Here is a 14,680-nt window from a genome sequence, read left to right as displayed (position 1 = left end):
AAATAAAACGCTACTTACGATCTCTGGCCACTACCTTCTGACAATTCATCAGCGGACTTTTATTGGCTCCGGTGTCAAAGTATGCAAATTTATTTAGCTCGAAAAGCCACGTATCAATCGATTTCATTTTATCCAGCGTGCATTCCTGAAAGTAATATAAAAAATATCACATTTCATATAAGTCATAAATCATCCAAATATAATGGAGAAAAATCATGTTAGCATTGGCGTAAACATTAAAATATCATTAGAAGAATTATGTAATTTCTCAATTCATTCTTAAATTAATGGAAGAATAGCAAATAGCGGAAAGTTGTCAGCCTTTAAAAAGTATATGAGAAATAACGAAAAGACATATGCAGCCCTTAGGTTGGTTAATATTGAGAAAGAATTTCATCCTCAAATTATTCGCTTCTGTCAACCTAATCTGAAAAGTTTTTTAGAACTCGCTGGATATGACAAAAACTTGGATTCATTTTACCTCGTAGTTTAAAAAAACGTAATAAAAATGCATTTTAAAAGCGGATTCTTCCGTTGTTAATCCCATAAGTGCCTAACCTGTCTCCACATAAAGTCTTTCTGTTAAGGTATAACGCTCATTGTGACTGGTCAATACGGAGAAAAAAAAGAAAGAAAACTTTTCCTCGATACTCTTCTTAAACAATGGTAAGAGCTGTCAACCTCCTTAAAATAGGCAACGAACGCTACGCTTTACCACTTCATTGTAGGCAAATCCTTTACAGCGAACGATCTTTTCAAGTTTAGAAGGAGACAATAATTCGTGGGAGCTAAACGTGGTGAAAAGCGTGCGGGATGAAGCAGCTTCAACTTTCGCTCCTTGATCTTAATCATCACCAAAACGACTGCTGGTGATGAAACAATATCGTCCCTTTTCTGCAAAATCGTGCGTTTTCTCTTCATTTCATGGCTCAAGCGCTGCAACAAATGCACTTTCAATGATTTAGATAAGCAATGGAAATTATCCCAAGTCTATTTCAGAAAACTGGCGTCGTAATCTTAGCATCAAGTCTGTCTTTGTCGATTTTTGTTCTTTCAGTTTTTTGCCTCGACCGTCCGTTTGTCTCGGATAGGCAAAAAGAGTTCTTAGCTTAACCACTATTATAGGTCGACATAAAAACTCGACCTTTTCTGTTGTGAAACATCGTCAAATATATGATTGAAACACCTGACGACGCTCTGTTTGCTCTGTTGCGAACAAACGCGGTACTTATCTGGTGGCGTGGTTAAGTCCAGTTAGTCCAGCTCTTCTTACTAGTCTATGCGCTTGAAAGTAAATAGGCGAACTCTCTCATGAAGTTTAATCCGGTTTGGCTTCGATATTGATCGAACTGGGACTTGTCGCCCAACTCAATCGGCAGATCGAAGTGAGTGGTGAAGAGAGGTGAGGTCTATCTTAAGTTCTTCTGAACGTTGCTCGCGTATACTTTTATTTAACTTAAAAAAAAGGGGATATATTTTACAAAGAGCTAAATAACTGGCTTGCCCTCAACTTACATATTACGGTAGGGGACTTGTTCATTCCAATAATTATAGTGTGGACTGAGAAATGCTTGCGAATAAGGATGTGCGCTTTAGTAGGATTTGTTGTTAAGGCGCACTCTCAAACTAACACAGAAACAGTTTCGTGTGAATAGCGCGCCATGATGTCGTCTATGTAGAAAATATAAATCTATGTGTAACTATTAACAATGTACGTACCTAATAAATATCTTCATCTCTTGAGTCGACATTACAAGACTCCCACGATAATTTTCTAGTTGGATGCTTTTGCTGTTGAAGGTCGAGCAGAACAAAGCAAATGAACTACAACTTCTTCGGCTTCTATGACGGCATTTTTAATTGCATTTGTAAGTCTTTGCGGACATTTTGATAGTTTCTTTGCATGGCTTCTTATTTGAAATACGAAATGTAAGACAAGCGCTTTGTTCAGCTTGCAAAGCTCCCCAAAGTATTGCTAACAATGAGGACAGCTTTTGCTTTAAAATTCTATGCGATAACTCAGCAAATTGCTACTTAACTTGCTGATGAAAAATGTTGGTCACATAGCAAGTTTGCAAGTTTTTTCAAAAAAGTACATTCGAAATGTTTTATGCACTGAATATATTGTCTTTCCCATTAATTGTTTAGGATGCATAGACGTTTCTTATTTGTTTTGAATTGTTTAACAATTCCACTACATCCTTAAGGAATAGAAGGACACTGATAGGTAAAATGCAATCGAATACCTTTAAGGCAAACCTTTATTATACCTTTTGGACGTAGTCTCTGCGATTTAGTTGATAGATGCGGGAAATGATAGAGCTTATTGAAGGATAATGGTAGATAATCCCAAATGCCGCATACGCTAACAATGTAACTCCGAAATTAGGCATAGAATGCGAGGGCATGCAAATATAATGCAATAAAGTGCTTTGAAGTCTTCATTCGTCGTGACTTTGAAGGGAATATGAAAGTCTTCAATGAGACCTGACGAAAAATCTTTATCTTTTTCTTATCTTTTGATTTCCTAAATAACTATACTATGTTTAGGTTAAAAGGTAAATGCCTACCCAGCGTCTGCAGTGGAAGAAATCTTAATAAGCAACAAGATTGACAATTGCTCAAGAGTTATCTTGCCCTCATTTGCAATTTTACGCTGAAGCTTGCAGATAAATGGCTGTACGAATCGAAACGCGGGCAAAATGCGTGCCGAAGGAAGACAAAGTAAGTTAATGATGCTCAAATCATTTTGGAGAAATGCGTCGTCGGGATGATTCATTGAATCATTGAGGTCCACTACTACTTCGAAATTCAGCTCCAGTTATTATCGAAAGGAGGTTCAAAAGGATCACAGCTACTGAGTTAGGTAATGAAGATACGATACTGCAGTTTAAGATGTTGAAGGAACAGCTGGTTAATGTAATTTTAGCCAAACTACACTATTATTTCATTTTCTATTCAAAGGTAGAGTGTTTTGATGTTTGCACACGTTAGTATATAATGATTATTGTTGAGACTATTTGCGGGAAACAACCTCTGTTGCATTCTAAAATCAAATGTACAACTATTTTTCTACAATATGATCGAATAAGCACAAAAAATTCTGAAATGCATTTGAAAATTTCATCATAATATAACTTTACGTACGTACGTCCTGTGGTTATTTTATCCCTTTTGTTATAAAATTAATATCTGGGACTTGATTACTGCATTTTTTTAATCAAAATTTTTGATTAAATGTTTATAACGCTGCCAATGACCAGTGGTGACAAAACCAATTTATAAATACAAATGAATTTTATAATAAAAACGCAACATTCTGAAGAAGAGAAAGTAAAATTTCCATTCCATTCATTGAGCAAATTTCCATTATATGTAGAATGCGGTTAAAGCTACCTAAGCGCAAACGAATATGCAAATGGCGCTAAATTTATATTAAAATGTATAAATCACATAAGCATATGCCATCTATAAGGCGAACCTTAGGCATCCAACATGTGAATTGTTGTATACTAATATGAAAAATGGTGCTTTTCGAATATTAAAGCAGTATTTTTAAAAAAAATTTAACATAAAATGACTTAGTTTTTACGGGAACCACATTATAATAAGTTAGATCCGTATATTCCTGACCAGCATGCATAACGAAATCAATTTAACCATGTATGTCTGTCTGACAGTCCACTTAGAAAATCATCTCAATCGGATCAAAAGCTTCCACAGAATTATAAAATGAAGCAGAGTGAGAGGTAAAAATGGGGATAAATTGTGTTAAATGATCGATTGAAACAGATACGAAACTATTTGATACAATCTATTAGATACAGAGCGTCAAATATAGGACCATGAACAAGAGCTTTTGCTGGCACAATGAAATTTTGAAATGTGTTTTTTTTTTTGGTGGGTTAGCAGTCCAGCCTTTGACAATATGTGGCGACGTCATGAAACCGATTATTACGTGAGATGAGTCTTGCATCTATGCATATAACACAGAAACAATTGATCAATCGAACGAATATCGTACGAAAATTGAACCAAGAGCAATTTAAAAATCAAGGTCGTATTGACTTTCTTTTTGACTGTCGCGATGTTATGTATGATAAATTTCCTTCGCCAAACCAAACTGTTAATAAGGAATCTTATTTGAGGCTAACAAAAGCAATGACACTAAGAAGTTTGGAAGTATAAATGAAGATTTTTCGTTTAAAAAAAATTCACTTTATTTTTTATATACGATACTACATACGATTGCTATTTTCGGGGTAAAACCTAGAAAATTTCATTGGAAATTCTAGTAAATATATATGTTGTCATTGCGTTGAAGCTATCTACTTTTTTCTTCAAAGATAAATAACTTCACTAATACACTCTCTCGCATTGCTATGTCCACCACACACAAATGACCGTTTGATGCGGGTACAGCTACTATGAATATTATATAAGTACCGTATTACATCAATGGTCAATGGTTTCCTTTGGCCGATCAGAATCACTTCCAGACAATATTTTTAAATGCCAACTCAGTATATTGTAGATCGCTATCTACCTTAGGTTATAAATTGTACTTTTTCGGTTTTTGGGGATGGCTTGGGATCGACTTTATTCCGTAATGTGGTTTCTTGTCTATAATGAAGATATCTGGCAAATATCAGTCGTCTAACTTGTGCGGTGTTGTGATAATTTTAACAATCAAAGGCGGATAATTGAACAGGCGCATTCAGCTAAACGTGCCTATTTTTCCCAATTTCCTATTAATCAGAAATATACAAGCCAAAAGCATAATGACGTGTTTGTTAGGGTCGGTAATAACTATGAAAATTCAATATAAGAATTAAAGCAAAACCAAAAAATAAAGTCAAACATTTAGGTAATAAAACAATATTATCACAGGTCAAACGACAGACAAGTGTGTATACCGATGTTCATATCTAGGTTTGTAAATGTGTGCATAATTTTAGAAAACAGAAAAGGGACGAGAAATTGTGTTGACATTAAACAAATGGCAATTTTTTTCCTTCCTATAAAAAAGATAAGGCGAGGAAGTCATAATTCTTGGCTAAAAATAAAAGTGAATAAAGAGAAACGAAAAGCAGTCTTATGTTTGGCTTGAAACGAATCCTTTAAGCCCAGACTTAAATGTCATTATTTTACAAAAATAAATGATTTGGTTTTTTAACGATTTAAGCAGATTTACACATTTATGAACATGGACTCTAAAGTTGTAACGGCTGATGCCAAGAACCATCTCACTGAGAGATATTCATTAGCCTTACTGACGTTGGTAACTGAACGAGCAGTTTATATTTAAAGGGTGTTATGCTGATATCTATCCAATTGAAAAGTTTATATACTATGATGTGAGCACCGTAACCTTTCTTTATTTTCGTTTTAACTTTAAACTTACTTAAGTTAGCTTTATGTAAAGTAGTCAGGATTATGAGCTTACCTTCGAAATTTGCGAAAAAACCAGGTATGATTCCGGTTCGAAGCTGTATATTTCAATGTCGACTCGGATTTAAAAACAACCGGCAACGCCGTTTCGTACTAAAAAACAGAGTCATTAGCGAAGGGAAAAAATGTTTTTATTCTCCTCATTGCACGAGCTGTCAAAGCGTAAACATCGCTCGGTTGGCAAGATTTGAGAAACTGTTTAGTCTGTTTAGCAGCCGGAGCGTTAAAACCACTCCGTGGCGTGGGGGAAGTTGATCGGTAAGCCGAGAGAAGTATGAAATTATATTCGATATCTTATTTAACCGAATGTCGATCTAGTGTAGGTGATCGTAATATAAGGTGTAGAATATAACAACAGTCCATGCACATCTGAAGTGAAGCCATTCAAGAAGAGCTCAATAAATTTACCTTAGCGAAAATCTCTTCTTTCTCGAGTTATATTCGATAAATCCAAAAACAAAGGAAAAAGATGCAGAAATACCACCAAACTTCTGAGATGGCTCGTTATTATTCATTACCTTAGATTCACTTAGCTCTAATCAAAGTACCTATTTTTACCCGACGATCCCCTTTCTTCGTGAAATTGTCATAGATCCGAAAATGGAAATAAGATGCTGAAATTTGGCACAACCACTTGTTGTTCGATTGATAACTCAAGAAGTAAAAAAACGGAGGGACTGAGACAACCTCAGGAGACACTGCCAATTCTTTCATATTTTCATCTAGAACTTTCGATCTCGTAAAGATATTTCAGAACGCCTGCACCTTCCGATGTAATCTTAATTCCAACTCATTTCCAATTTATTTCCAATTTATTTCTAACTTATTTCTGATTGGATGAAGAACATGCGAATGTGCGTTAAAGTAAATTGAAAATAAATTGGAATGAAAGTGTTATCGTTAATTTTGTATCGTAATGCTAGTAAACAAATTGGAAGGAGCGATTGGGTCACGCGTAAAACGTTAAACGTACTTTTAATTTTATTTTCGAACAAGAGAAAAGCAAGGCATGAACGGAAGAGAAAATTCAATATAAATTAACTTCTTATTTATTCCACAAATATATTGAAATATTTATTCTAAAAAAATTTCAAAGGAAGTTTGGCATAAATTTTTGCTATTGTACGAAAATTTCTGAATAAAACAGACTCTAAAGTAAATAAACATTTCAAGCTAGCAAAAAAATGTAAACCTATATGCATTGTACGGGCCAGCAAACTGAGTATACGTTCTGTTGGTAAGCGTGCCATAGACAAAGCACAGGTGGGTGACTAGGATATATAAAATAAGTGATTTCGTTTTTGAGTGTTCTTCAAGTTACCAAAAAGCAAAAAGCAAATCTCGGAAAGTAAACGTGGTGCACTGAGCATTTTCTTTTCTCGTCTTCTTCCCTCCCTTAAAATTGTCATAAAAATTGAATTGAAACAAAATTGTTAAAAAACTGAATCTTATTGTTAGGAAATAAAAATATTTGATAAGAATACTAGCTTTTGTTTTAGGTCAAGTGTGCATTTTTCTTTCTATTTTTTTTGTTTGTTTTTTTTGTTTTTTTTGTTTTTTTAATATGCACGGAATATTAAAACACTTGAACATTTTTAATAAAATATTTTATCAACAGTAAGCTTTCAAGGATATCAGCTCAATTAAACTTGAGACAATAACTGAGTACACATGTATGCAAGTAAAGCATATAAACGTGTAAGCATGTATATGCAGGGCGTTGGCCTTGCAAGTATATTGCTGTTGATTGAACAGACTATGACAGTTTGTTGACCAGTTTTAATGTCGAACGAAGCCGAATCTTTCGAGAGAATCTCTTGTATTAACTAGTTTTTGATTGAATGCGAATGCAAATAGTTCTGCATAATTTACCCATAAAATTATTGCCGAAACTGATGGTGTAGCAACAATACTTCAGTTCATATCTTCCATTGAATGTGCTGGAAAATATAAACTCACCTCTTAGGGACACTTTGTCGGGAAATGAAATCAAAATTTTCGTTTTAATTTCATATCTGACAGAACGTTGCTTAAACAAAAAATTTCCCATAATGAGTTTCCTGCACGGATACTTTATGAGTATGAATACAAGTAGATAATATTTATCTTAACACACATCGAAGAAGGTAATGAAATTTGCAAAGCGAGCATCCCGTGTATGTCTTTTTGAATAGTGAATTGCGATGAAAACGTTATCGCAACTTGCTTTTAATCTGCCAACATGTCTGGCTTTCATTTCATTTAATCATTTATATAAAGGCATTTAATTATGCCCAAGCACAAAGGAGAATTTTAAATTGTTATATTTTCGAAAACTGTCATCAAAGAATTCATGTGGGCCGGAATGAATTGCTTTTTTGAAAATGCCAAATACCTACTGCTCTTTGGCATTTTCGCTGCATCTCTTTCGCGTTTGTGCATCATAAAGACCAGTTAACAAGCATTTGATACAGTTGCCTTTGCATATGTTAATGAAATTTTTTAATTAATTGGCAAAGAACGGAATAAACCCATAAGAATTGTGGTCATATTCGTGGTGTTCGTCTTGAGCTGATTTTTTTCTTTTTTTTTTTAAGTCTATCACTAGTTATTATTGAAACAAGATAAGACTTTATTAAACTATACTTTATGCATAAAGCAATGCAAGCCGTTTGACATGCGTGCAAATGTATGTCAGCACATGCTTTCTTAGTCGGCGTATTCCAAAGACGTTGTCAGCTAATGGGCTCAAGCGTTCTTACCGAACCATCGGGAAGCTGTGGAATGAACCGTTACGGACAAATGATCTGGCATTACGCTCGCTTCTATTTTTTAGTAGGTAGATAGAAGAAAGAACATGCATCTGCTCCAATTTTCCATGCCTTTCATCACCGCTTCTGCTAGGCTGCGAAAAATTATGTCGATACAAAGCGATGTGTATAGGTTTACTACACCGTTAATCCAAGCAACACAGACGAAGATGGTGTGCTCAGTATCGTCATACATTATTGCACACACGTCACAAGGGAGAAAAGCGAAATATTGAGGCATCATCTGTCTTAGAAGAACATGTACTTTTCCGACTACATTAGTTAACAAGTATGTTCGTCACCTTTGCAGGTCAGTTCGCCGCGTATGCTTTAAGACTCCGATATAGTTTTTCCCTCTTTTTCTTTGGTTTTTGCAAGGTTGGTGTTCAACTGCTCTTGCGAAACGAAATCCATGCCACAAATGATGTGGAAATTATATGACAGACTGATATAATTAGTAAAGCAAAAGCTTTGAAAAGCTTATAAGATATAAGACGTGAAAAATATTTGTGATACCTTCTACACAAGTGTAACATGAGGAGTTTCGCGTCGCAACTAAATGTTGTTCTAGTGTAGTACTCCTCCTTCTTGAAATATATAAAGAAAAACTCATGCGTCAGTTTTTTATAAACAAGTTTTACTTTATTTGTACTGTTAATTTTATTTTTCTAGAAGCAAAAAAAAAATTATATATACTACTTTTGAGAAATTTTCATAAAATGCGGACCTAAAAGTACTTTTGAGATTAAAAAAAAAAAAAAAAACAAAAAATGCTATACATTTTCTACCTCCTGCATAACAAACGCAGAATATTGCGCACGAGAAGTGGTTATGAAACCGATTTTTGGGGGACAACGCCGTATATTACAATGAAACATGTTGTAACCAGATGTTTGGCCTTCTTCTTATTTGATAGAGTCGGTGATATTAAACATTGCATAGTCAATGATTTGACAAACTCAAGTGTCTCTCTGAAAGATTTCTCTCAAAAGATATTGAAATTTAATTCATTCGTTGCGGCTCGTCGGCACAACCATCATTAATATATAATGAAACTTTTAATAAAGAAGACGTGTTTTGAAATTTAATTCCACGGGGCAAGCATTCAAGAGTGCCTATAAAACATTTTTAATAAAGTTATTATATCCATCACCGAAGAATGAGGAGTATATTCATCTTGTCAAAACCTTTGCAACCACCGAAAAGAGGCTTCAAAGATTCCACAAGGTAAACATATTTTTGAACATCATCAAATACTGCATGTAGGTCCGTCTGTGCGCCTGTGTAATTAATATCTGTTGTCAACATTCTCTTAGCCGCAGAGGCAATCAACTGCAAATTGGGCAGAAACACTCTTGCACACAGTTTGGTATTGAAAATGGGCCAAATCGGTCGAAGGACACGCCCACAGTACCACGTAAACTGAAGCCACCTCTCTTTTTCCAAATAAATAAAAACGTTGGGTTTTTGCTCGCTGCTCATAAACTGTGCCAGATAAATGTATAAAAATTTGAACTCATGTTCCATGGGCGATGCTGTAGTACCTGTACAAACACATGGAAAAAATTGAGGACGCCTACCGAATATTGTGGAGTACCAAAGTGTACTTTTTTTCAATACTTTTATAAGGCGTAGCAGCACGTTTCAAACACCCCTTAAGGTATATGAATTCTTGGCCATTTTCAAGTTTGGAATACACCTAAACATGTATGTTTGTTCGCCAGTCCATCTTTCTGCCTGCGCAGATGAGTATTATCTATGGTGAACATATCGTCTACAAATTTACGAAAGAATTTGGAAGTGACTTAAACTCCTCCAAGGACACGCCTTCAACGCCCACACGTCCATGCAAGAAAAACTTATATTTTGAAAATAGGAAAAATCAGCCACATCCACTCCATATTATAGAGCATGAAAATTTAGTTCTCTTACTCTTTTTGTCGCTTTTATTACCCTAAACGTGACGGGTATAAAAAATCCGGTCACAACCGAATATGACTTTCTTATTTGTTTTGTTGCTCTTTTTCTTATTTTTGTACATCATATGTGAGACATACGCATATAACTTTCTTAGTTACTACGTTTTTTGTTCACATAAGAACGCAATCCTATTAATAGACCGGATTTAATTTTTTCTTAAGAACAGACGTTTGTGTGTGTTTAACTTATACCTATATTACTTTTCTAACACGTTTTACTTATTCTTTTCTTTTCAGTTTTAATCTATGAATAATTGCTGAGTTACACACAGATGTCTTTCCAAAGTTGAAGACACACTCCCACACACACTAAGCCGATAAAAAAAAATGATCGTAACACAAGAAAGAAAATTATAAATTAGTATTTGTTTTATAATTAACACTCAGTAAAAGCAGATGAAATACAGAAATGCGATTTAGCTTTTACTTTACAGTTATTAAAATAATCCCTAGATTAATCGTAATTTATATAAAGAACACATGCTTAGAATGTTCGGAATGAAAAAAAAATTTTTCGTTTTTATTTACAATCTATCTAAAAAGATAATAAGTAAACGTTACGATTAAAAATGCGCTAAGTAGCAGAGGGTATTGTCATCCAATGGGAATAATATGACAACAAGGATATGGTACTTAAATAAATAAATAAAATGGAACCTTACTAACTATCGAATCATTGATACCCATCACCGTTTAACCGAAAAAAAGACAAAGAAATTAAAAGAAGACAATTCTCATCCTCTACAATGTGGGGCAGGCGCAGCTGATTTCTTCTATTTTCAAAATAAAAGTTTTTGTAAATACTACAAAGTTACGCACATAGAATAGATGGATCGACGAACAGGCGGACATGTTTGGGTGCACTCAAGGGTAGTAACTGGCCAAGAATTTGTATGTTTTATGGGGTTTTTGAAGCTTGTTTCTGCCTGTTATAAAGGTATTGAAAAAACAATCAAATTTTGGTACGTATGTTGGATAGGCGTACAGCATCCCCCATAGAATACGCCTTCAAATTTTCGTGCATTTATCTGGTACAGATTATGAGCAGCGCCAACGAGTAAAAACCAACTTTTTATTCATTTTGATAAATAGAGGTGGTCTTAATTTACGTGATGCTGTGGTCGTGTCCTTCGACCGATTTAGTCCATTTTCAATATCAACCTACGCGCAAGAACTTCCAATGTTTCTGCCAAATTTGGGGTCGATAGCTTCATTTTTGAGGCCAGGCAAATATTTACCGCAGACATTACACGGACGGGCAGACGGACATGCCCGAATCTATGCACAATCTGGTGTTGATCAAGAATACATATATTCTGTGCAATTTTGTAAAAAATGTTTTATAGGCACGGAATATATATATATATATATATATAGGAATTTTACAAAATTTCATATATTTTCATCGGAGTTATGAAGTGTCTTTCATGCCGGTGATATTAAAACCTTAACATTTTGTTGGGAAACTCAATCTTTACTAGCCATAGCCAGACGCTTATGTTATTTTTATGTGCAAAAAATGTTCAACATATATTCGTGCGAGCATTTCTTTTGTTCGCTTCAATTATTGTAGTTTGTTTTCATTGTTTTCAAGTAATGTCCTACATTGTCAACTGCAAGTAAATATTTTGCGTATTTCATAATTCTGTTAATAAACCTTAGCGTGATTGCGATAGTACATGACGTATATGTACGCGACTCTCTTCTAATCTGAAATTCTTATAATCCTTTGGGGTGATAACAATAATTTCACTACGAAGTATAATCAATTGATCGGCAAAAAAACTGTTTAGAAAATTTGCGACGTAAGATAAATATCATTAGAAAAATCTCATTAGATGTTCTTCCCTATAAGCTACGATCGATATAATCCCTATATTCGGTTTAATCTATCATAAATCCAATTAGAAATATGACATGCATGGGGAAATCAACGAACGAAATTGTCACGCTTGAGTTACGCAAGAATTTATTCAAAAGTATTACATTTAACAAAAAAATTTGCATAATAAACATTCAAACCGCCCTAATGCAAAGCATATATCTATTTCTGTAGGTTGTGAGTGTCTTTACAAAGTGAGGGAACGGAAACAATAATCATTGTTTGAAAATTTAACAAGAAAAGAAAAATCGAACAGAATGTGGAACCACGTTGTGTAACTACTCAACAGGTTCGATTATAAGATTAAAAATTTCACATAGTAGCGCTAAATGTTTTAAAGGGTGTCAACAAATGCGTTTTCTTTACTTATTAACCAAAGACTAGCCTGAATAGATCATATAGAAGCTAAACGTCAGCAGCTTGAGTTGAAAACCGGAAGGAGTTATTGGCTCTATTGGTTCGTCCAAGATTCATCATAATCTAAAGAATAAATGCATTTTATGAGAGAGTATCCTCTAGTCTTAGTATATATATATATACACTATATATATACTACTTTCTTTCTCTAATGTTCAAATACTTGATGAGGGGTATGTTCATTTTGTCAAAACGTTTGCAACGCCCTGGAGGAGGCTTCGCATGGTTTAAATACTCTTGATCATTATCAGATTCTGCATAGATTTAGGCATGGCCGTCTATCCATCTGTATAATATCTGTTGCAAACATTCTTCTAGCCGTAAAAGCTATCAACTTCAAGTTTGGCACAAACATTGGAAGTTCTTGCAGGCAGGTTGGCCATGCCCACAGCACCACGTAAACTGAGGACACATCTATTTTTCAAAATAAAAAGTTGGTTTTTGCCCTCTTGGCGCTGCTCATAAACTGTACTAGATAGATGCGCGAAAATTTGAACTGATGTTCTACGGGCGATGCTGTAGCATAAAACATTTCATGATAGCCACCGAAGATCTTAGGAAAGTGTCAAGTGTTGTTCTATCGAAGGAAATATATCAGATGCTAATTAAGAACATTCGTCGTAAGTGTTAAGCGGCTATAGATAAACAATTACGGGTACTGCATGAAGCATAGAACGAATAATGCGGGAAAACCACATAATTTCTTAAACCAATAAATTTTTACCTATTGGAGGATTTTGTTTTTAAAATAATATTCATACTCTTCGAAATGGTTTTACTGTATGTATTTCCTGGTTTGAATACATTTTAAAAAGATGTTATCATTTTACCGCTTTTTTTCTTTGTTTGTAAATCTCTTAATAAATTTGTGCTTATTCCTATAGCGAAGGATACGTTATTTATGTGCCCATGGCTGTATATATGTTTCTTATTCGTTTCGGACGTTTAGTATAAATTATAAAAAATGAGTTTTTTATTCGTACTTTCTAACAATAAGAAGAAAACTTTTTGTTTCTCTATGGCAAGTAACATGACTAGAACTATGGCGCCCTTTACGCTTACAAATGAAACAAACGCAAATGGAATTGTAGAAAGTTCAAGTGTAAACAAGCACAGGAACTTGAAAATAAAAAATTCTCCTTTGTTGCAAATGAAAAAAGAAACTTGAAAAATAAAAAAAGTTTTCATTCATAAACAATAAAAACTCCGATCCCAATAAATTAAGAGTAACTGAGGCGAGAGACGTAAGTCTAGGGTGAGTTTACTAGCCGCAAGCTTTGAGATAGACTACCTCATCTTAATGTTATAAATGAATCAATGAAAGGCAAATCACATTTGAAAATGAGATAATAAGAACAGATGAAAATAAAAAATGAAAGAAAAATCTGAAATAATCACAAAAATATACCTGGAATTGAGTTTTATTGTGTAAATATAAGAGAGATTTAAATATCCGTCTGGCGAAAAGAGAACCGGTTGCTTGGATCAGCGAAACGGATTTCTACTGGTTTCTAACGAATTTATTTTTAATTTCCTTCAAGAGATAAAAATTCCTATAGTTATTAAACCATATACTAAACTGCTAAACTGCATGTAATGTAATGCACTTTAGAAAGATATTAGAAGATGTCTAAAGAGATGACCAAGGTAAGGTATGAAAGAAACTACTTTTTCATGCCTTCCACAAGGCAATAAAATTTTAATGCGCATTTCTATGGAACATTAAAAAACGAAACAGGTTTTTATAATTGTTGTGCACTACAAACATACACACAAGAAATTGCTACTAAAAAATCATATTAATATTTTCCATTGCTAACGTATAAAAAACAAGCAATTCTAAGCAATATAAAAAAGTGCAATTTGCATAAAAGCGATTAATATTTCTTACCTCCGCCACTATGCTGGCATTGGATTTTAAATTTGCGCAACTCTTATTATCACTCGAATCGCAGACGAAACATTTTATGGCAGCACCTTTAAGTATGCAGTAATGTTTATTTTATTGCAAAGTATTCAGACATAATTTTGGTGGATTTATTGTTAAGGTGTGCGTATGGATAAGTGGATGTAACGAAGTATTAAGGTGGAGCAAGCATATACACACACGCACAAACACACACACACACACACACACACACACACACACACACACACACACA

General features: G+C 34.2%; 1 protein-coding gene across 3 annotated transcripts in view; it reads right to left on the bottom strand.

The window, feature by feature from the left end:
• LOC119640570 overlaps nt 1-14,680 on the bottom strand; it is a 28,822-nt gene that overhangs the window by 1,227 nt on the left and 12,915 nt on the right. For 2 of the 3 annotated variants that reach the window (XM_038038698.1, XM_038038699.1), the window contains one exon: nt 19-145. In XM_038038698.1, coding sequence (XP_037894626.1) covers nt 19-145 — 127 coding nt within the window. Of the gene's footprint in view, nt 1-18; nt 146-14,409; nt 14,496-14,680 lie in introns of all 3 variants that reach the window. The other variant, XM_038038696.1, reaches the window with a different exon arrangement.

Source organism: Glossina fuscipes, unplaced genomic scaffold, assembly GCF_014805625.2.
Source record: "Glossina fuscipes isolate IAEA_lab_2018 unplaced genomic scaffold, Yale_Gfus_2 121, whole genome shotgun sequence".
In the NCBI taxonomy this organism is placed as follows: Eukaryota; Metazoa; Arthropoda; class Insecta; order Diptera; family Glossinidae; genus Glossina; species Glossina fuscipes.
The sequence above is the reverse complement of the archived record's forward strand: the minus strand, read 5'-3'. Positions and strand labels throughout refer to the sequence as shown.